General features: G+C 35.3%; 1 protein-coding gene across 1 annotated transcript in view; it reads left to right on the forward strand.

Moving 5' to 3' along the window:
• The window catches only part of LOC149534570 (Pentapeptide repeat-containing protein), a 90,067-nt gene that overhangs the window by 45,540 nt on the left and 19,120 nt on the right, over positions 1-25,407 (forward strand). Inside the window, exons 5-6 of the mRNA XM_089803885.1 lie at positions 10,243-10,277; positions 10,963-11,091. Coding sequence (XP_089660011.1) covers positions 10,243-10,277; positions 10,963-11,091 — 164 coding nt within the window. The remainder of the gene's footprint in view (positions 1-10,242; positions 10,278-10,962; positions 11,092-25,407) is intronic.

The raw sequence follows: 25,407 nt of genomic DNA on the forward strand, positions 1-25,407 counted from the left end.
TGCTATGACTGAAACAATGAGAGGAGATAAAAATGAATTCAAGTGGACACATGGAGCTGATAATAGTTTTGAGACTTTGAAACAAAAGGTTACTGAATTACCTGTATTGGCTTTGCCTGATTTCAACAAAGTATTTCAAGTTGAATGTGATACTAGTGGTAGTGCAATAGGCGCTGTATTAAGTCAAGAAGGTAAGCCTGTTGCTTTCTTTAGTGAAAAGGTGAATGATGCTAAAAGGAAGTATTTTGTGTATGATCAAGAATTTTATGCCATTGTTCAAGCATTAAAGAAGTGGAGACATTATTTGATTTCTAAGGGGTTTGTGTTGTATACTAATCATAAAGCTTTACAATACTTGGGAAGTCAACATAAATTGAGTTAGAGACATATGAAGTGGGTTGAGTACTTGTAGAGTTTCATGTTTGTGATTAAGCATAAGAGCATAAGAGTGGAGTTACTAACAGAGTTGCTGATGCTTTGAGTAGAAGACGTTCTTTGTTGATTGAAATGAAGGTTGAAGTTCTTGGTTTTGATGAATGAAAGAGTTGTATGATGCTGATCTTGATTTTTCTGAGGCGTGGAGAGAGTGTAGAGCACCAAATCTGACAGATCACATAAGTATGATGAGTATTTCATTCAAGAAGGTATGTTGTTCAAAGGTATTCAGTTGTGTATTCCTAGAAGTTCTACGAGGTTGAATTTGATTAAGGAAAAGCATAGTGGTGGATTGGTTGGACATTTTGGAATTTATAAGACATTGAGTTTGCTGAAAGAGAAGTATTATTGGCCACAAATGTATAAGGATGTTCAGAAATTTGTAAAGAGTTGTGGAGTTTGTCAAGTTGCAAAAGGAGTGAGTGAAAACATTGGTTTGTATACACCTATTACTGTTCCCGAGAAACCTTAGACTGACATTAGTATGGATTTTGTTCTTAGATTGCCTAAGATAGTGAAAGGGTATGATTCTATATTTGTTGTAGTGGACGGATTTTCTAAGATGGCTCATTTTATATCATGTAAGAAGACATTAGATACTGAGCATGTTGCTGAACTTTTCTTTAAAGAGATTGTGAAATTGCATGAATTACCAAGAAGCATTATTTCTGACAGTGATAGTAAGTTTGTTGGTTACTTTTAGAAGACTTTGTGGAAGAAGATGGGTACTGAATTGAAGTTTAGTTCTACATTCCATCCACAAACAGATGGTCAGACAGAGGTTGTGAATAGAAGCTTGGGTAATTTGTTGAGATGTTTAGTTGGGAATAAGCCTAGTAATTGGGAGATGGTATTGGCACAAGCTGAATTTGTATATAACAATTGTGTGAATAGGAGTACAGGGAAAACACCTTTTGAGATTGTTATTGTAATGCATCATAGAGGAGTATCAGATTTGAGAGATGTTGTTGGTGAAGAGAAGAGAAGTGCTGCAGGAGAAGAGTTTGTTGATTTTATGGAGTCTTTGCATAAGGAAGTGAACTTGAGGTCAGAACAAAGTAATCAGAAGTATAAGGAGAATGCTGATCAGTCTAGAAGACATCATGTTTTTGAAGTTGGTGATGAGGTGATGGTTCATTTGGAGAAAGGAAGATTTTCTATCGGTACATACAGTAACTTGAAGATGAAGAAATTTGGACCTTGTAAGATCTTGAAGAAGTTTGACAGTGGTAATGCATATGAAGTTGAGTTACTTGATGACATGGATATATCTCCTATATTCAATGTTGCTGATTTATACAAGTATCATGAGTCAGACGATGAAATGGTTGTACCTGATGATTATCCTAAGAAGCAAGTTGAAGAAGTTGAACAGATTTTGGATCAGAGAGTTGGCAAGAGTACGAGAGGAAAAGATTACTATGAGTATTTGGTGAAGTGGAAGAATAGACCTATTGAAGATGCTATATGGATTTCTCAATCTGAGTTGGATTCAGCTCAGGTTGTGACACTTACATGATTCAGGAGAATCATTTCTCCAACCCTAGTTGTCTGATGCAGGAGCATCCTGGGTTTCCTTGTAATCCTGCACTTTTGTTCTTTCTACCTGTCGGTGCCGAGTTCTTAGTGGATGCCGAGTGTTGAGTCATTTCTTTGATTGCTGAGTTCCTATGGTTGCCGAGTGAACTCTTTGGATGCCGAGTCATTCTTAGTTGCTGCCGAGTTCCTTTGGATGCCGAGTGAATCCTTTGGTTGTCGAGTGCCTATGGTTACTGAGTGATTTTCTTTGGTTGTTGAGCATTGGAGGATGCCAAGTTCGTAGTTGCTTCCAAGTGATTCCTTTGGATGCCGAGCTCGTGTGGGTGCCGAGTGCCTATTTTCTAGGAGTCTTCAATTGCCAAGTTATCCGTGTCTGGTTCCAGTTTGGGCCAACTTTGCTTGTATTTAATTTTGGCATAGGTAGTTAATATCTGTTATGGGCCAACTTGTTTCTTTCTATGTTCTAGAATCGTCTGTAAGCCATTTTGGCAAGTATTTAAGGAAGTCTAAGGTTAAGTTTTAGAAGTAGTTAGAGATAGGAGATAGAAGTGGGAGATAAGACTGTGAAAAGAAGATACGTGTCTGAAAGTGTGAATTTGAAGATTGTCATTTGTATTGGCCATAACCAAGAAGGCCTTATAACTGGGCATGTATGCTGAATATTTGATGAATCAATAAAGATATGCTCTGCTTCCTCCTTTGGGTGTTGCTTTTTGTGTTTGCTTCCGTTGTGTTAACTCTTGCAGGGTGGTTTGGATAGCTGGGTGAGCCTTTGGCCCTAGTTATCCCCCCCTTCCCTGCGTCACAAAGAGGCACTCGTGTGCATGCTTAGTTATGCAAGAATGATTGAGGTGGCAAGGCATTCACACGGGTCTTCTAAATGAAATGAAGCATATAGCCCAATGCCATAAATGAGATATGAACAAGGTGACCATTCAAGGCAAAAAAAGAAATAAATAAACCATTGCCAAGGTCTGAAATAAAAGAATAAGGGTGGCAACAAATGGATTTATTCATGCCTTGATGTATTAGTGTTGCCCCTTATATTCATGCTTGTTTAATTATCCTTAACATGTAGGTATATAAATATATACACACACACAGACACATATACGCTAAATTATAGGTTCACATACATATATGTGTGTGTGTATACATACACACATATTTTACACCCACCCAAGTATGAGTATAGACACGATGTTATTATACTAAGACTTGAAAGAATTTGCAAAACATACTGAGATCATCCATACATGAAGCTAATCTTTCTTATTTGAGTTTTTGTTTTTATGTTATAGTTCAATTGGCTAGCTCATGGTTATTCTTTTGTACATTCTTGCTTGTTTAGTCGTTTCATCCTTGATCCAGGTGGTTAGATTTCATGCTTGATGGTTTGACAATGGATTTAGGTGTTCCATTTCCAACTCCCATTTTGGCAACACTCCCCCCCTTCATTGTGCTCCTGCAAAAAGGAAAAAGGTTTTGGAGTAATAAAATATTTCCGTAGTTTTGAAATATAAATAAAATATCATAATCATTTCCAATTTCCAAAATATTCATTTTTCAATTTCCATCATAACGACTGACTAACAAGTCATATGAAATAATAACTAATAACCGAAATTCCATATCACATGAATCAAATATCGCAACAAATTTACCGAACAATTAACTTCACTTGAATTCTGAACGACTAGAAGATTATTTTAAATTTAGCAAAATTTTGGGATGTAATAGTGGCTTGGTCAGTTCTCTTTTAGTTTGTTTTGGTCGGTCAGTTTAGTGGTTTTGTTGTTGTAGTTTAGGTTTCCTTTCTTTAGTTGATTAGGTTGGAGAGGGATCCCCTTTGTGACAAGGGTGATGTATTTTGAACACACACTTTGGTGTTCTACTAATAGTTGTGTTCGGAATATTTCCTAGGCATCTATCTACGAGGATTGCTTGAATTTGAAATTGTTCGTAATAACTTGTATTTTCAAAAAGATTTGTACTAAATTTGGAGCGGAGTCATTTGTTGTGTCTAGAATATCCAAGTCTTTTAGTTGCAACATTTTACTCACACTTAATTGCTTTGAGTTCTTAGAAAGTTCTCAAAGTGAAGTTGGAATTTGTGGAAATTATACGCCTTCTTCAACACCATTGTGGTTTATCTAAACCCTTTATAAGTTTCATTGCTTATAGGCGAAAATGGAGTTTGAAAAGGAAAGAAACAAATCAAATATCAAAAGAAGATAAAAGAAAGAAAAAGTGAAAAATTTAAAAATAAATAAAACAAAGTATTTTGGCTTTGGGTGTGCGAATATCTCTATCAATGCTATTAAAAAAAATCAATAAAGGTAGAGCAATGTTCATGGTCAAATTATAGTGATAAACTCGTTGGGGCTATGGACGCTTGACTGGCAGCGAGGCTCTATTCGGGATGCTTTTGGAGTATGGTTGTAAAAATAGCTAAGCTCAATGGATTTGAAGAGGTTTATGATGTTCTTTTTGAGTGAGGAATGGATGCACTTGCGGTTCTTAGCTCGATTCATGGTCTTTCTTCCATTTTGAATGCGTTTCCTAGAGGCTTGATGGGTGAAAAAGGAATTAATTGAATATTCTTGCATACAAGTTATATTCTTGAAATTTTCAGGAACATTTCTTTGGGTAGCTTCTAGATGTTGTGAGGTTTTCACATTGTCGCCCCATTGTAGACAGGGATCCCTCTTTTTGCTCATAGTTAGGTTAGTTAGATTTTGGCATTAAATTTGCCATTTTAGAGATTTAAAAGATGAAGGGGTAACACAAAAATCAAGTGGCCAAGTTGTGATTTTAAAGTGGGAATGTTAAAATTGACATTTGTCAGGATCATTCTTATAATGGGTTGAATGTAAAATCATAATTGTATTTAAATTTTCGCTAGTTAGTTTGTCTAAAATCCCATATAAAGGCACATTCCATGCATAAAGGCCTTGAAATCCTTATAGAAATTAATTTTTTACATTCAAAATGGCCAAAATCCTAAGGAAAATCAAAATTTCTTTATATAAGTACAAAAAATCCGTACTATACATGAATTTGCCTTCATATTTGGATCAAAACCTGGACTATACATGAATTCTCCTTCATTCATGAATTCTTCTTCATTCTTTGATCAAAATCTGAACTCACTATGAATTTCCCTTCATTAATTGGCTTTTTTTTGAAAATTTTGAAGTGTTGGGGACAAAAATCTAAGCACACCATGAATTTCCCCCACTTTGGTTGATTTTTTCTCAAAATTTCTGTGTTAGAAAAATTAAAAAATCTAGAGAAGAGGCAATTTTTCCCCAAGGGTGAGCTTGAAATTATCCTGTCCGGGAATTTTCCTAGACTAGGGGTCATTTTTCCCTTGCAGGAAGTTGGGAACTTGGAAATTTTTGTAAGTCTAGGACTTGTCTGGACATGGGTCGTTTTTCTCGAAGACTGAGTTCAAGACATGCAATTTTTTCTAAGTTTGGAAATTATCCAAACTAGGGTCGTTTTCCCTAGGTAACAAGTATGGATTCCAAAAGAAATTTCCAAGTGTCAAATTTGTTCTAACATGAGTGGATTTTCACCTGAAGCCAAGTATGGAATGTAGAGTGTTTTCTGAGTGTTGGAAATGTCCGGACTATGGTTTTTTTCCTCAAGAGGAGTTTGGAATGTGATTTTTTTCTCAAGTTTGGGAACCATCTAGACTAGGTTCAAATTTCCCTTTGAGAGCCAAATCATGAAATTCTTGTAAGTATGAAAATTACCCATACTATGGTCGATTTTCCTCCTTGTGATGGCAAAGCAAGTTCAATTTTTTTTTCAAGTATGAGAAGGGGCTTATACCTGGATGATTTTCCTAATTTGCATGGATGGATTTAAAATTTGAATGCTTGTTTGGATGAATGAAGATTATGGACTTTGCCAAATTTGGAGAGTACCAGCATGGATTGATTTTCCTCTATGGGGCATTATTTGTTAATCAATTGAAATGTGTGAGGAAATAATAAAATAAAGTTAGAAGCTTCTAGAAGGGGTACTTTCTTTTATCCTGCATGGCTTGTGGGTGGTGAACAACAAGCCTATACTCCTTTATAAAGATGGCAGCCCCATGATAAAACCGCAGACATTTAATGAAGAGCATAACAGAGGTGATGAAGATCTAAAGCAAAGGGCCAAAAGTGAGAGTGATCCAAAGAGTCTTAGCAAAGAGGTGACATCTGCCATTGGAGGGAGGCTGAAATCAACTTGGGAAGCCATTAGATGACCAAGGTGAAGGTAAGTTGCAGACCAATTGCAGAATACATGGAGATAATGTTGTCTCAGAATGATACCTACCCCTTTTGGCAATGTTTTGCAGGCATTAGAGGGCAGATATTGAAGTAATATGCTGGCCACCATCGGAAAGTTATCAGACTGGAATGATTTATTTTGAAAATTTGTAGGAACTCATTGTCATGAAAGCTGTCCAGACCTAATTGCCGAGCCTTCTCCTGGCGTTTTGTCACCATTTGCAACCGTTTTTGGGCACAAAGGAGCTGTTGTAAGGCTGCCATGAGCAAAAATCTGAAGATCATGCCCAAAAATTGAAATTTTATCATTTAAACTTGGGCTCTTTTGAGAATTGCAGTCCGATTGGGGGATGATTGCGGGGCTTTCGAAGGTGCTTTAAGGCCCATTCTAAGGCCATTCGATGTCCAAAACTTAGGTTTCAGACCTATAGTCTGAAGCATCCAAGAAACAGGGGTGATTTTTAGAAAATTCTTTGAGAGCTCAAAGCCCCCAGCACTCATTTGCAGATTGATCCACACACCAAAGCCTATCAATTCCACTCAATTTCAGTCATGGGCATTGAGGTGAGATTGCTATGAGCAAAAGTCTGAAGACCATGTCTGTAAGCCATGTTTTTTTATGCATTTTTAGTTGGGTTATCTTTGTTTGCAATCTGATTTTAGATCTTGATGCAGACCTTTCCCATCATTCCTTGCTTCATTTAGGTCCATTCACAGGTCCAAAGACACTAGTTACAGACCTTAGTTGCAGGCTTTAGTATGAAGACTACCATATACGGGCAAATTTTTGCAAAAAAAATCTTATAATTTGTTGATTCACCCAATCACCATTGGGGGTGTTGCTGGGTATTAAAGGATCATTTGACATCAAATATTTAATCTTCAAATCCATACACAAAGGCACAGTCCAGATATGTTTTTAGACATTTTAAGGTTGGCTTTAAAGGCGAACATGGTTTTGATGCATGATTAATGGGTTCATCATTCACAATGAATCCATGGACAGGAAGTATGATTAGTTTTAAGTGCTGGGATCATCTGAAGAATAATTAAAATGAAATTGCAGACTTGACTTTAGAAGTTTGGGTTTTCTAAGTAACTAGTTTGCTGCCATTATGGGACTGCTGTATGTTTCCAAGGTCATGAGGGAGTCTAAAGTCATGATTAGGAATTTAATTTGACAAGTTAATATTACTGATTTGAAGATGTTAGCATGACTGGTCTAAAAAGTGGAATTTGTAAATTTGACTAATTATTGAAGATCTTCGATGTCTTAATGTTCTTGCTTGCACTTTGATTTTTTCTTTCCTTGGATTAGTTCTTTAAAGATAAATATGAAATAAATCATTAATCCATGGAAAATTTCATGACCTAAACTATATATTTTCTTAAGTCTTTAATCCTTACCAACTTTGAGATTCGAACAGGATGGCAGAGCCTAAAAAATTGGCAGCAAGGACAGTGCTAGTCAAAAAGTTTTCCAAGGGATTCTATTTAGAGTCCTCAATGGCATCCAAGTAGGGGAAGGTCACATATACAAAGCTAAAACACCTTGATCTGAAGAAGTTAAATAAGAGAATGAATGGAATAGAGATTATTTGCCTTCACATCTGGTAGTAAACATAGTGAAAAGTGGACTTTACCAGGCAGCTGGTTTTCCTCCAGCCATACAATGCAGTGAGCTCATGGTTGAATGGACAAAGAACTATGATCCAAACACTAGGACGTTCTGAACTGGAAGAAGGGTGCTTGATTCTTGAATGAAGAGGCAATAAGAGAGACGTTTGGAATCCCCTACAACTCCGGAATGCAGATTGAGACTAAGAATTTATTTGAAGAAAGGCTTGATGCTTGCAAGAATATCATAAATAAGAAATGGGTCAGTGAACCTAAGAAACATCATTCTAAACTACTGAAGAAGTTGGTGAGTGAGAACTTCAAACAAGAATACAGTGACATGGTTTCCACGCTGAGCAGAATCACGAGATCACTGACTTCATGGAGCTTTCTTTGATACTTGGATTTTATACTCCATAGAGGAGATTGCCACAAGTGAACTAATGATAAATTGTTCAAGGATAATAAGTGATAACATAGACGCACAGTTGAAGGATTTAAAGAAAATAAAGCAACTCTACATGAGCTCTTATACAGTCTACCTATGGGCAAGTAACACAAAGTATTAGGCCTTATATGGTAGGTTGAGGGTGGCAATGGAAAAGGTCAATTCAAGATCTATGGCTGTCATCCTGAGTTATAGTCGCATAGAGGAGAAAGTTACAGGAGGATAAATGACATCTTTAGCATGAACATCACTCGCACACTTCCAGGAGAAACATATAGGAGATTATCTAAATAGGCAAATGAATTGATTCAGCAATATGGAAATTGGTATATCCAATTCCTTACTTTCACTTAGATCAAGTACCGGGGATTTTCCTCCAAACTACACAGGCTTCCTAAGTACCCTGCAAACAAATTAGTTTTGTTGGAGGTGGTAGTCAAGTTTTACAATTCAATCTTATGCAGATGGAGAGGCACAAACAAGGGGTGCTTTACTCCATCACTTTGGAAACAATGCTCAAATCGTGTCCTTCATTACAGGCAGTAGGTATAGCGAGTGCAGAGCTACAATTTTATCAATTGGGAGCATAACATGCTAGGAAGGATTTTGATCCATTCCAAAAGACTCAAACCCACGAAGGCTTGCCGTACAAGCACAAGGTAGACATAGAGGATTATTGGATGAATCTTACAGATGAAGTGGTTGTGAGGAGGGAGAGGTGGTCTAGAGAGTTGGTTGATTTCAGGAGGAAATGTGGGTACTTTCCTATTCCTGACCAAGTTAAAGATGATGGGAACATACTTCATCCTAGCTATGAATATGAGAAGAGCAAAGCAATTGATATTCGAGGATTTTGATGAGAGAATTAGTGAATAAATCAAGGGCATGGGTAGAGAAGCAAGTAAACGGATTGATGAGACAAGATATCACCTTCACCTATGCAAAGATGAAGAATGAAGACTCTTCTCCCAAAGGTGATGAGGAACTATTAGCACTTCAAGATTATGCATTTAGGATGCAAGGCAAGTTTTAAAGGGAAAGGGTAAGGTGGTAGAGGCATCGCAAGCATCGAGTGACAAGACCATCAATAGGGAATTTAGGAACCAAAGGCACAAGCCCCCCATACCTACTCCTATTCCTAGTTCTTCAACAACTAGGGAGATAGAGACACATATTTTGGATGATGATTCAATGCAAAGCGGAGATACAAAGATAATACCTCAAGGCAAGGCGAAGATACAAAAATATTCCTTGTTAATGCATAAATATTTACTTTTCTAAATTATTTGACCCATGCGTGCAGAAGCTCACTTTGGATTTAGATTCTCTTTTTTTGGTTGTCTGATTGCTCTCCCAAATTAGTGGTAGGTACAAGTATTTACTACTTTTTTCTAGATGCTCAAAGACTTTTGGTTAAATCATTCAAAAAGAATCCTAATCCCTTGATTTTTTTATGAATAGTTCTTGATTATTTGTACTAATTCCTTAACAATCCTACAATCTATCACTCTTGATTCATTGCCAATTTGAGGGAAAGATCAAATTTCTAACTTATCATGTCATGTTTGAACAAGGCACTTTTAAACCTCAAACAGTTACCTTGAGCATTTAATCAAGTAGCTTATAAGTTTTCCCTTTGGTGTTTCATGTGCAAAATGCATTCACTTATTTGTCTTGAAAACTATTCTCTTCCATTAAGTAGCTTATAAGTTTTTTCCTTTATTATGTTTTATTACCTGTCCATGATGTTAGTTTAGTTGGCTTTTGAGACATAAGTTTTGATTGAAGAGACTTGAAATTCAAGTTTTTCTCTGAACCTTTCCTGACACTAATTGATATAACTTGTCATCACATTCTATTATAAATGGTGATTGTTGGGCACTAGGAATGATTATTCTATTGTGTTATTTCTTGTAGGTGCAGACTTGAGCGATACATTAATGGATCGCATGGTAAGGTTATTTTGGCAACATAAATCTTTGCAGTCATTCAAGGTTCTCAAAGTCTTTCTCTTACATAGTTTAGGAACATGTACATAGGCTGGTATAATTTGTCATTTTTTTTTATAACATTCAATGAGTTGTGGAGTAATCAAATACATAAGTCTAGGTCAACTTTTTGTTAGCGGTTGCCATCTGGATTTCCATATCTTTTAAGCCTAATCTATCAGTAACACCAAAAATATCAGTTTGGTTGCTTTCTTCTCCTAATTAAGGATGAAATGGAAGTGACAGTCTCCTCAGAACTATGCATTTGTTTATGCTTTTTATGAATGCAAGGGCTTTTTCTATATATTAATGGATAGGCATTTTTTCCATCTTTTTCTTTTAATTTATAATGTAATTGCATTGCATTGTTTACAGTTCAGAAACTCTGGCAATATATGAGAATGATCAATTAATATGGCAGTGGCCTTTGCATTGCAAATGAAGTGAGATCCACATCATTTGTAATTTCAAAGATCAAATGCTGGTCAGGATGCAATTATTTTGCTTAGAAATTTAAGATTTCTTAAACCATGAAAAATAGATTCAAACTTGAAGAAACATTTAAATGCAAAGTGATTGTTTGGCTATTGTTTCTTTCTAGCATGATCAGGAGAGGTTAAAGAGGTTCTAATTGCTTTGTAGCCTGCAGGTACTTAATGAGGCTAATCTGACCAATGCAATCCTTGCTAGAACAGTTCTTACACGTAGTGACCTTAAGGGTGCTATTATTGAGGGTGCTGACTTCAGTGACGCAGTCCTTGATCTTCCCCAGAAGCAGGTAGTTGAATCAGAAATGGAATAATGAATTGACAAGATATAACCATGTTCATGCCATTATTTATAACTCTCTTAAAATTCAGGTATACACAATTTTTTACCAGAAACTTCACAATCCGCTAATCACTCTTTCAGAATTCAGGTATAGAGTTGTGTGAAAGAGATGATTTGGTGTTCAAGCGAAATGTATTCTTCATTTCAGCTATATGAAAAACTAGGTTATATACCATACAAGAAAATAAAGTTAGCAGCTAGACACAGAACCTCAGTTGCCTTTCCTTCCAATCCCAGGCAAACAAAAAATGCATCTCTACTTGAACTCATAAATCAGTAGATGTAAAGCCTTTCAAGAAGATAGAGCTTAGCAAATACTTGAGCTTCTGACTCACCCCGAAATGATGAAAAAATGACTTGAGCGTTTCATAATGTAAAGGCCCTTGCTAGATCTTTGCCAACTTTTTACCTTGCAGACCAAATAAGAGTTTTCTGCTTTAAGAATGGTATTCGTCTCATTGAATTTTAAGAGTAGCTAGGAATATTACAGAAATACTTGGTTCTTTTTTAACTGAAAAATCTAGAATCTGATATCGCAGCTTTGGAAACTCAAAAGTTTGTTTACTCGACTTTTGAATCACTACGGCAAATCCTTAACATGGCTGCTACTAAACTTTGAACTGGTGCAGAAGATAGATTGTAGTCACGAACATTACTTTACTCTCTTTCAGCTCTTCTCATGAACATTACATTACCCTATAAGAGTTTTCTGGTTTTAATCTTATTGAATTTTAAGAGTAGCTTGAATATTACAGAAATACTTGTTTCTTTTTTTTACTGAAAAAGACAATCCAGAAGCTGATATCGCAGCTTTGGAAACTCAAAAGTTTTGAATTGCTATGACAAATCCTTAAGGCTCTGCTGCTAATAAACTTTGAACTGGTGCAGAAGATAGATTGTAGTCATGAACATTACTTTACCCTCTTCCAGCTCTTCTCATGAACATTACATTACCATATAAGAGTTTTCTGGTTTTAAAATGGTATTTGTCTTATTGAATTTTAAGAGTAGCTTGGAATATTACAGAAATACTTGTTTCTTTTTTAACTGAAAAAAACAATCCGGAATCTGATATCACAGCTTTGGAAACTCAAAAGTTTTGTATTGCTATGACAAATCCTTAAGACTCTGCGGCTACTAAACTTTGAACTGGTGCAGAAGACAGATTGTAGTCATGAACATTATCTTTACTCTCTTCCAGCTCTTCTCATAACTCACACCTACCCAAATAAGGGAGGATGTCTAGTGATAAGGTGAAGAGTCAAACCGCCTCACCCCAGATCTATCAGAAACAGTCACGTTAGCAACAATGAGAATCGATTAGGCAATGAAACTTCCTACACCTGACTTCACTAAATTTTGGAGTCCAACCTTTTCAACTTTAATTGTCCAGCAAGTTCATGAAATTGAAGCCAGCAAGGAAGTCTGCCCACCCAGCAGCTTATGATGTTGGCAGTTAGGAGTTAGCAAACAATTTCCCCAAAACCACAATGAATTGATCTTCCAAACATCTTAAGACTATCCACACACAGCTATAGAATGTGCACACAACAGTGAGGCTGGATAAATTGTCCAGAAGAAGCTAGAAGTCCATGCCAAAGCAGTCACTCAACTGAAGAATGAAATATGACAGCCCAAAAATAAACTTTCAGTGATCCAATCTCCTTTAGCTGACTACTTTTTGTATGCAAGAACCTTTGATCCTGCTTTTCTCATTTAAATGCTAGTCTTCAATAATTTTGGTGGCCAGAAAAGTTATACTAGGGCACAATAATGTTGTACGAATTTACATTCCTCATAAAGACTTACCTGTATGTTGGAAAGCTTTCAATTTGGCTTAATTGCTTATGCCTGGCAGAACAATCAGAGGTGGTCAGAAATATCCATAATGATGCCCAAATCAATTACTGAGCAACAAAATATTTAAATGCCCCAGAAACAGATGATTTAATTCACACAAATTTTGAGAAGTTACTCAAATAATAACCTGTCTTTCAGCAACCCTCTGCATAAACTTTCATTGTGTCTTTCCTGGCAAGACTTTTCAAATTGATCCTCAAATGTTCCCGCAATTCCTTAATGTGCAACTGAAACCCTGAATGGATTTCATCTATTGGCTAGGGAGGAATCTCTCCCCATTGAATGTGATCTTTACCGTAGCGTTTTTGTCCTAGGGCTGTAATTGAACAGACCTGTCCAATCTCCACATCCATGGTTTTCACTGAGAAAACAAATATCCAGAAGGAGTGAAATGAGACCCTTAAACCCTTTTTATAATCTTCCCAAGAACTTTCTGGAAATTAATATTTTAAAACACCTTTTCAAAATAATAAACCTTATTACTTCAAAAAGTGACTTTATTTAACTATTCACTCTTTTCCGTACTGTAGTCACTTTTAATAAATTCACTTTTTAAATGTTTGATTTATGTCATCTTTAAATTATGCTTTTTTGACAACTTATGATTATTTAATTATTAATTAATTTCCTGCAGAACCAGCTGAAAGTACAGAAATGCTTTAGCTTAAAAGTGAAAACTGAAGGTGCCAATATACTCAGGAGCTCCCTGAAGATCCATTTTTTGAAAAAGTAGACACTTACTGAAAATGAATTTCCCTTTAATATGTCTGGAGCATACTGAAAATGGCTAAACTGCTCTTGGGAAGTGTGAATGAACTCAATAATATCCTCAAAACTCAATGTCACTACCCAAACTCCAAACCAATAAGGATCTCTCCCTCCAAGAAAGCTGAAGCAAGCACAGATGCAGGAATGACCAGGATGATACAGATACTAACTTGCTTGTGGTTTTGCTTATGCACTAAAGTGTTCTCACAAGACTTAATTAGCAGATGCAATAGCATTTAATGATTTTTAAAAATTATCATTTTGGTCCTTACAGTGTTTCCCTTTCTAGTGTTGTTCTACAATTTGTTTAGGATTCAGTCAAGGTCCTTGATATTTCCTCATCCATTCTCCCTGCTTGATAACTCATCCTTAGCTGGGCTTGTGGCTGATAATTTGGAATGCAATCTATTGATGATAAAGTTTGATTGCTAGCATGTACTTAAATACTAAAGGGTATTGATTTGTATTTTTCTTAGCACATTTCTTTTGTCATCGACTTCAGGATTCTCTCTATGTATAGAAATCACGAGTGGATATGTATAATTTAATTTGTCTTGTGATGCTGTCTTTCTTATAGGGGTGCTTCTATTTGGGGAACACTTTTGTTTGTAGTAAAAAATTAAACTATTTCACTATATCTAATCTTGCTAATAATTAGAAGCATAGACTATCTCGAAGAGGGCTTTTATACATTAGGGTTAAATAGCTAGCAAGCCTGTTTCATTCTGTACCATGCAGAGCATTTTATTGGTACCAGTGGCTGCTACAAGATTCTTTTAGAACAGGTTGAGCTCAAGGGCTTCATTTTGTCATCTAGATGGTGTTTTTTCAAGATTTACTATTTTATCCAATGTGTGCAAAAGAAGTTTAAGGAGATTTATGGAGTTACAGAGAAAAGGTGCAAACACAACTGACAGAATCCTTTAATCGATGTGGTACAGATATTAGATGAGTTGCAGTACTTATGTATGTTGCAGATAAATGGTAACAAGGTAGGGCCAAGATCACTGTGTTTGCAGGTCATATCGGGCAGTATACGAACAAGAACAAATTGAAAGGAATACTAGTTTTTAAGTCTTTTTAGACAAGGAGACCCCTACTAGAGTTTAAATTTAATTGGTTTTTGAAGCATACCAAAAGTGCACTGGTGGCACAAAATTTGTAAGAGTGTTATTACTTGCAAATTGATTGTGTAGTGTGTTCAAAATCTATAAGTCATCATTTTGTCAGCATTGGAATATTCGCATTTCCCTATCTACCCAAATAATGGAGTTCAACCCAGAGTTTCTCTTGTTTCTTCTCCTAGAAACCAACATCTTTGATGAGTTGGTGTGCTACATGTTGATGTTATTGTAGCTATGGTTGGATTCCTTTAGGCCGACAAAGATAATATAAAGGTCGTGATATTATGATTATTAGATTAACAATAATTCTATTATATTATATAAGATTGAAAAATATAATCATTATATTATACAATAACATAATAATAATTATATTGTATTAAACTGATAATAATTTTATTATTATATTAATAATAACATTATATATTATTATATTATATAATTAATATATTATGTTATATAATTATACCTGATGAAAGGTGGTGTCCCTTAGTTAAGGTATACCACTATCATATATATAGGTATAAGGAAGATTGAGTCTTCCTCCAAGGAAAAATAAAAATAATGACACTATTATATTTTCATCTTGGTATCAGAGTGGGTTCACTTCCTAGACCTGCGAGATTTCTGAAATATTCTAACAATGTTTAGGACTCCATTTAATGTAGATAATATGGGTGACTTCATGCAAAGCTCATGAAGAAAGTGGGACATCCAATATCATCTGAAATTATTGTTAACAAGTAGTGATCACACTTTTAGGTTGACATTTGTATCACCTCAATGCATTGATTGGTACCTTAGAGATCTTGCAATTCGATATCAACACTAGTGATGTCTAGGGAGACCTGGGCATGCTAAAAGGCAGGTTGGAGCTAGACCATAGTCTGTGGCTCTCGCAACATCAATATTGCTCGAGTCAATGTCTTCACTAATATCTGGTGATGCAGCTTGGAGATCAGAGGCACCGGATGCCTGATTGTCGAGTTAAAGGATCCAATGTTAGCGCTCAATGCTTGGTGGAATGTGATGGGGTGCTTGCTTATATAATGTCTAGTTCTCAATCTATGTCTCGTGGCTGTCTGATGTCAAATGCAGAGGGTGACTCAATCCAATGTAGATATGAATACGTTGGGATCATTGCTGCAGATCAGCTATTGCCTTTAATCCATCATTTCCATTAAGTACAAGGTGATTTGCATTAGAAGAAATCTCAAATCTTGCAATTCTTTTTGCCCTCGAATTGCCCAATAAACAATATTGAGGTAATTTAAACAACGATTGATAGCCAAGCCACAAGCACTAACCATGTTTGACTAAGAATGATCATTGTATTTGAAGTTCCCATAAAGAAAGGACGACTTGTATAATATGGATGGTCAAGGGGAGAGCATTTCATACAAGTGTTTGATCAATGGGTTATACAAGGATGATCAAAATCATTAGGAAGAATATTTCATTGTTTGACTACCTAAGGAGCTGCCTGATGAATCCAAGATTTTTAGCAATCATTTTTTAAGTTATTGCAGGGGGAATAAGGTTTTGAATAAACATTTGCTGATTCTTGTCAAAAGTAGAGCCTATCATTGGCCGAATATATACAAAGCTTATGCTGGATCTTAAGGGAAATCATCAAACAACCATTCCTGAAGATCACTGTCAAAAACATATATCGCGGACAAAGGAGATTTGCTATATATAGTTGATGGTCATTGATTAGTGGAGATTGTGCTCTGTAGGAAATATTATCAAGATATATTTTGTATAGCCAATGAACGGATTGTGTCAATGTTATCGACACGAGATTCCATGTTTTCTCCTTGCTATACATACCCCAATCTGAAATTTGGTATCCATCGGAAATGGTTATGTTGGTTCTTGCATTTGGTTACTTTTCTTGGATCTACGTATCTTGGTAGGAGTTGTGCAAAATTGAATCTATGAATGACCAACTAGATAGAAACTACAATTACTGTTGTGGATGAGTTTGTTGATTGGAATGTCACTTGCCCATTCTAAATTACTATTTCTGACTTATGCCCACTCGCAGGTATGGTTATAATTAAGGACACAACTTATAAAATGATACAATTACGAAGGATGGCAAATATGAAAGGGCATGGTTCATGTCCTTAAGAGATTGAGAGGAATCTTGACGGGAGTTGGCCAATGATTGACAGTTACCATTGAAGGATGTTTTTCTTTAATGCTGATTGAGTAAAACTAATGTTTGAACAAAAAAATGATAATTCAGTTGAGTACAATGGTAATGATGAAGGAAGATATTGCTTTTGTAGAAGGAGAAGATTCCATTGTGATCCTTCATTGGATCAAAGGATTAAACTAGAGCATTGAAGGAGACCAATACTTGGAAGGAAGAAAGAAAGAAACTATAAAAAGAAGGATGTTGATGAGCATTTGCTCCATAATAATAAGATAAGTATTCTTTCTTGAGTACAATTTTTTAATTTTATAGCCAGTATCTTATTTGTATCCCTATAAGTACTATAAGAATAATTTTTGTTATGCTCTTGTTCTTTTCTCGATCTCCAAAAATATTCTTTCTAGAAAATAAGAATGGTGCATTAAGAATGTTGCTGAGGCATTTGTGTGGGTGATTGTAGCATATGGGATTATGGAACAAAGTTGAGACAAGGGACACCTTCCAATAAGACGTAGTGGATTGCAAGGGGATTTGTTCAAATCTCAAGATGGTTGTATAACTATCAAGTCCAGGGATTGATCTTATGACAATAGCTCCAAGGTGGTCTTGTATCTAGCACATTCAACTACATGTGAGTCATGTTAGATAATAAGAGACTCTTGGAGCAAGATATCTTTGATGATTGGGATTGTGACTAGAGTATCCTCTCGTGACAGAGGGAGCAATTAGAGGATTTGTTTCAATTGACTATCAAGGATCTTGAATCATATTCGTTCAGGGGGAGTGGATCGTATCAGTATGGTTTCGCTAGACCTTGTAACTATAGCAGTTAGAGGACTATTATTCATATGATGAAATTCCATGTATGTAGGCTAGAAGGCCTTTATACAGATATCTAGGTCATAATATTCCTAGGTCAATGGATACTTGCTAGGTCAAGGGGCATACAAGAAAAGAGCTTGATGCAGGATAAATATTACAGATACAACTTACTGAGGTCAGAAGGTTGATACTAGATTTAGAGGGAGTCTGATAGTTTTTTTGAAGCAAACTTGATTGAGGAGGTTAAAAGCTTGATATTTGCTTAATGAGCTCTTCTTTTTGAGCTAGAGGTTTGAGGTGAAAGTCCTTATTCCATCCTTTGATATGATAACACTACGTAAGACAATCTGTGGTGATTTTTCTTGTACTTGTGATATGGATATCCTTACAAAGTGACGATCTCATAGTGATAAGACACTTGTACACTTTTACCTTCTTTGAGAGGTGACGATCTCACAATGATGGTTGAGAAATCCATTATGGTGGGTAGCGCATGTGGTGGTACCTAACGACATGCCATAATGGTAGATAAATTAAATCCATTATGGAGAATAGTACATATGGTGGTAGGCATCTTAAAATCCTTTATGGTGGATAGCACATGTGGTGGTATCCAACGACATGTCATAAAGGTAGTTCTCTAAAATTCATTATGAGGGGAAAGTGCATACAGTGTCGCCCAAGGAAATACCATAATGATAGATAATGTAAATTCATTATGAGGGGAAAGTGCATATGGCACTACCCAAGGAAATAACATAATGGTAGAGATTGTAAATCCATTATGGGCAGAAAGCACATACGGTGTTACCCAAGGAAATACCATAATGGTAGATGTCTTAAAATCCTTCATGGTGGATATCACATACGATGATATCTGTGGACGTGCCATGAAGGTGGGAAAGCGCATGTGGTGCTACCCAAGGATATAACATAATAATAGATATAATAAATCCATTCTAGAGGATAGCTCATATGTCATCTTAAAACCTTTTGTGGTGGATGTCACATGAAGTGATATCCAAGGATATGTCATAAAGAGATATCCTAAATTCATTGTGATATTTATGGTAAACCTTAAAATGATAAGTTCATATATGGATGCCTTTCTAGCTAAGAGGGAGAAAAGTTGGGAGGCTTACATATCTGATTCACAATAATGTCTCAAGTAATAGAAATTATAAATTGAAGACATTAAATTACTTAATTTTATCATGACTTGTTTATATAGATAGCATTAGGAAAATGAACTAGAAGTTATCAAGAAGGATTCCTCCCTAGCTAAAAGGAAGTGTTGATGTTATTGTAGCTATGGTCCGAGTCCTTCAAGCCAACATAGATAATATAAAGGTCGTGGTAATATAATTATTAGATTAACAATAATTATATTATATATATTATGTAAGGTTGAAAAATTAAATTATTATATTAGTAAAAATTATATTATATAATGATCAATGTTTCGGGACTCTATGAGTCCGAGGCAGAGGTGGCCTTTCTGAGGCAAATGGCCTCTGGACTCGGACTTGGCCGAGTCTTGGCAGAGTCCACATGGACTTGCCGAGTCCTGAACCCAGGACTCTCCTGAATTTTTTTTTTAAAGTTTAAAATAAAAAAATAAAAAAATTTAAGATGGAGATTTTTGGAAGGTGTTTTTTTTAGTGTATATTAATTCTGAAAATGATGTTGTGGTATGTCAGAAATTTATTAAGGATTGAATCGTAAATCTTAAATCTTCAAATTTATGTCTAAAAATCTTGAATATTATAGGAAATTTAATGTTTAAATCTTCAAATGTCGTTAACCAAGTTATAGCAAATTACATAGCTGAATAGCCCTGCATCTCAAAATGAAGGATAGTTACCCAAATTGAAGGCTCACTGCCAATATTGGTTACTATCTAGGTTTCATTATGAAGAAGTCTCTTTCAGTTTCAGCATTGTAGAGTTCAGTAATGCTGTACAGATATTTTCAGATTTACATATATTTGTGTTAGAATTCTATTATGATGTATATGAGTTTTTAATTTTTTTAGACTTGTGTGTTCATGAATGTTAGAACTCTCTAGTGTTGTACATAAAGTTATAAACTTTCAGACTTACGTGTATATGTGTTGCTAGCTATGTCCTTGATCATTTTCTTGGCAAAAATTTGTAAGCCAACTATGATTGTTATTAAAAGACTTTTACCGTTAAAGGTTGTGTCTCACCAAGAAAATTGATAGACATACTTGAGAGCCCTATTGTTGTCTACAATGTGCACATAAGCTGTAACAAACATATTTCTCAATATCTGAGTCTTCCATGACTTATCTTAAGCGTATTCGTAGGAGGGCATAGGCTACTATGAACCTTAGTCTTCTACACTCTAGCTGATATTTTGATATATGTTTTCGACTTTTGATTCCATGGATTTCATATATTGTAGACATTTGACAGTGACACTATGTTTAACTTTATATTATGTTATTCAGGTTTTTTTCCTTCAAAAATTCATTGTTATACTTATGTGATCTATGCAAAATTGTGTATAAGTGTTAAGTAGCTTCTATTTATCTCAATTATTGTGTATTTGATGTTAATTGACTAAATGATGCATGAACAAATCTTTAAATCTTTAAAAATCTTTGAATTCCATGGGTTTTTTGATTTTCCAAGTCCTGGCCGAGTTTGAGTCCAAGTCGGATTTTGACTCTCCGAGTCAGAGGCGAGTTCGAGTCCTGTAACTATGATAATAATATAATAATTTTTTTTTCAAAGAAACTTTAAGTTTATATTTATATCAATAATAAAAACTCGTTCAAGAAGGGCTCTTTGAGAAAAGAACTAGGAAAGAAAAACTTGTCATTGCTTGATACAAAAAAAGATGGAGGTAAATAAAGACTGCATCTAGAGAGAGTATCGATCAACACCAACAGTTCTTGACATTGTTAGCCCCAAATCTAGATCTTGAAAAATTAACCCATTACATCAATGCTCCAAGAGAAGGGAGCTATTCAAAACTGAAACCCCAAACCACTTCCTAATACCTGACCCACAAAGCAAGTACACATTTAAAATAATATACATGTTGATTACATTGTGATTACAAAAGAGCCCAAAACTCATATGAAGGCAATTGTTAATCCAATCATTATCTGGTGCCGAAGAAAACACCACAGAGCCAAGCCAAAAACTATTATAAAAGTTGTCACATTGATCTTCATCCATAATTCAAACTAAAACCATGACATTAGCAAAAAGCCATCTGATGCAAGTGAAAGCCAGGTCCCTGAATTGTATACAATATCTCAAAAGAACAAGTGAGATCCATATGGTAATACTTGTGAAATCGTAGAGAAGCTAGGATTACTGTTACTAAGTTTGAGAAGGGCTCAACACGATTCTAAGCATATTCTTTTTTCAGAATATTAACCAAGTTGAGAAATCAAGGGGAATAAGAAGGGAAAGTAAAGAGTTAATAGTAACCTCATCAATACCGAAATTAGCCAGACAATCAGCTAATAGGTTGCCTTCACTATAAGTATGTAGAGTGTAACATTCAGATATTGAATTAAGAAGAGACCAGACTTGATGCAATATAACTGAATGGACCAAGTATACACATGACGTTTAATACATGCATTAATAATAATGGTTGAATCCCCTTCAACATGCAACTTAGATATAGGCAATGATTTTGCAAGTTCCAAACCAAAAAGAAAGGCTAGGGTCTCAGCTTTGTTATTAGTACTTAGAGGGAGAGGAGATGATTTTACTACAATCCCATGACCTTTAAAGTCTCTAATGAGTATGCCATATCCAGAGTTACCTGGATTTCCCCTAGAGGCCCCATCAAAATTGAGTTTGTAATAGCCCTCACTTGGGGGGATCCACTTGGTTTGTGCTCGGATAAGAGGAACCTTGGATGAACATAATGGAGTTGGAAGATGAGGAAATAGCAAACCCTTTCATTGTTCAATCACATAGCTATTCCAAGGAGAAAAAACATGTTTACCCTTATATTTACTTATTGTAGCATTAACAAGTTCAACAATTGATCTCTCTAATCCTTCCAAAACTTGAGAGATTGGAGATGAAGTTTGTCTAAAAATTCTCTTGTTTCTCTCCCACAAAATGGCCCATACTACAGAGGCAGGGACACACTTCCAAAGACATGAAAACATTGATTCATTGTGTAAGATTGGCCATGCCTGGAATAAATTGCTTAAAGAGTTAGGTAATGGCACAGGGAAATTAAGCTTACTAAGAACAAAATGCCAACAATCTTGGGCAAAAGGGTAGTTTAAGAGGAGGTGACTTGTTGCTTCCACAACTTGCTGAGAGAGCACACAATTAAAGGGATTAGAAATGTTCAATCTATGAAGCCGTTCATTGGTTAAAATCTGATGCTTAAATGCAAGCCATGTAAAGCATCCTGCTTTTGATAGGACTGAACTGTTCCAACATAACTTAATAGCACAATATGTGGTTTGATTATGCTAATTGTGTTGGAGAGCTAAGTATCCTTGTTTAACAGAGTACTTGCCATCTTTAGTCGGAGCCCTAAAGAGGTAATCTAGTTGATTAGACATAAAGACATTCCTTTCAGCTAATATTTGTTTGAAAGAAGTAGCCTAATTGTGGGAGATGGGAAGAATTGAGGGGTTTTTCCAAATACCTAGCTCTGTGAATCTATGTATAGCTTAGACATAATTAGAAAAAGATGTTCCCCAAGCTTGAATCACTATGTTTGAGAAATCCTTTAAGGAATTAGTAGTTGCAAGGGGGGGAACCCATTCCATGAATCACACCAAGAATTGACACTCTCCCCATTGTTCACTTCCCAAGATATGAATGAAGTAATAATCTCCCTAGAAGCCATCATGTAATCCTAGATGACAAAACCCCTAAGCGGGTCCAGAATAGTAAATATCCTGGAAGGTTTCATGTCTAAATATTTCTCTTGTAATAGGCATCACCATTTGGAAGAGGGTTTGTCATACATTTGCCAAACTAGCTTAGCACCAAAAGCCCTATTCCTATTAATAATGTTGTGAAGTTCAACACCTTCGGTTTTCAAAGAGGTTGATATGGCAGGAATAGAAATTAGAGGTATTTTCTTCTGTCCATTCATTTATGCTGACCAAAGAAAAGAACGGATTAAAGTTTCAATCTAAGAGATGATACCTTTAAGGGCTTGCAAAATGGAGAAATAATAATTTGGAATGGCAGAGAGAACAATTTTAATAAGTAAAATTCTACTTGAGAGTTATAACCAACGAACCTTCCAAGCACTAATTCTACTTTTGATACAATCAACAACAGACTTCCAATAATAAGGTTTGTCTAAACCCATAAAAAAGGGAACACCAAGATAAGCCGACAACAAATGATCAAGGGGAAAACCAAGCAATTGGATAATTCTTTGAGAAACCAATTGGGAAGTGTTTAAAACATAAATTTTAGATTTGGTTGCATTGATACATTGTCCTAAAACTTGCGTATATAGATCAATAGTTTTCTTCATATTTTGCGCTTGATATGTAGATGATCCAAAAAGTAAGGAATCATCAACAAAAAGAGAATGAGTGATGGATAGGGATGTACTGACAATATTGATGCCTTTCCACAAACCCCTTTGATTAAAAGAATTGATAAGTCTGCTAAAGGCTTATGCCATAATGATAAACAAGAAAAAAGAAAGTGGATCACCTTGACGAACTCCTTGGGATGAGGCAAAAAAAGCAGCTGGTGCTCCATTAATGAGATTAGAAAAATGTGCACCTGAAATACAAGCTTTAATCCACTTTCACCACCTAGAGGAGAAACCAAACTGACAAAGGACTAGGAGGAGAATTGTGTTTATCACAAGCTTTCATCCTAACTAGTTTGGCAACAAAAGCCACAATATTGTGTTGCTTGATGGTATGAAGGGTTTCATGAGCTATTATGGTTCCCTCAGTAATTTCTTGACCAGGAACAAAACCCCCTTTGTTTTGTTGATGTACTTTTTTGAATAATACGCTTAAGTCGCAAATAAATAGCCTTTGTGATAATCTTATAGATAGATAATAATATAATAATAATTATATCATATTAAATTGATAATATAATTATAATATTAATAATAATATTATATAATAAGCGTGATATTTGAAGTCTAGAATTTTTGTAAAATAAGCTGATGTTTTGGAAATTTCTTATGACAACTTGCATCCACTCTGCAAGGGAGGAGACAAGAGCAAAGCAAAAATTTCAAATTGTAAATGGTTACCTCCTACGAAGGGCTGGGATAAATGAAATTTTGATGGGGCCTCTAGAGGGAATCCAGGGACTTCTGGGATTGGAGGTGTTATTCATGACTGGGAAGGTATTATAATAGCTGGATTGGCAAAATCCTTAAATAAATCAAGTAATAATAAAGCAGAATTCATAGCTCTAACAGAAGGATTGAAAGTTTGCAAAGACCTAAGTATCAAATCTTTAGAAATAGGAGATTCTCAGATTGTCATCAATGCATTAAGAACTGGCAAAACCCCTAGCTGGAAACTTCATTACATTCTAAAATGAAGCTTAGATCTCTTACTTTCTTTCTAGAATCTAAACACACATATAAAGGGAAGGAAATGAAAGAACAGATGAACTAGTCAACAAGGGAGCAAACGTTCTAAACTTTACAGAAATACTAACCTCGGTTCATGATCTTTGATTAAAGAAACAAAACAGATACCTAAAAATTGGAATTCAAACTTTATATAAAAATAATGATAAATAGTTTATAAGTATAAACATTCGGTCAAGTATAGCAAGTTCATAAACAAATTTTCTTTATCGATCACCCATTATATCGATGCTTAATTCTATTTAGCTATTATGTTGCAACCTGCATAATCTTGTGCAAACTGGATGATAAGAATATCAGACTATAAGATCAATTATAAAAAATTATCTCTCATGTATCTGTCAGCTATGAAGTTTTCAAGGTATTTCAATTTTCAGTTTCAAAATCAGTATAGAATAGTAACTGGTTTTGATTCAGCAGCTATCTATTCTACTATTATTTCCCCTTAATCATCCCATGATGAAACAATGTTAAACAAACAACTTGATCTTAGCTGGATAAGGATGTTTAGTCGGCAGGTACATTCCAAGAGTGGGTAACAAGAAATCTAATTCCCAAACATTGACACTAGTTTTGTCACAGTAACCAAACCTAATTAAAGAGTTGGAAGAGGAGCTGCATTACTTCTTAACATAGTAACAAGAATCATGTCGATTCAATTCAAGCCAAACAAATCAGCAATAAAGGGTTTATGAAATAAGTTACTAAATTTCAAGGGTTTTTAAAATTTGCCGATTCATGGCCGATTCGATTCCGATTCATGACCGATTCACGATTCGATTTGGCCTTGCCGATTCCGATCTGATTCTGATTCTCATTACTTTGCTTCTTAATATGTAATCATTGTTTAATACTCACATATGTAAATCTATCTTGTAAATCTGGTATCCACTGTAAATAACCTTAAAAGCCATTAAATCTT

This window comes from Cupressus sempervirens, chromosome 10 (assembly GCF_028749045.1).
Source record: "Cupressus sempervirens isolate cs-2001-9-10 chromosome 10, ASM2874904v1, whole genome shotgun sequence".
Lineage (NCBI taxonomy): Eukaryota > Viridiplantae > Streptophyta > Pinopsida > Cupressales > Cupressaceae > Cupressus > Cupressus sempervirens.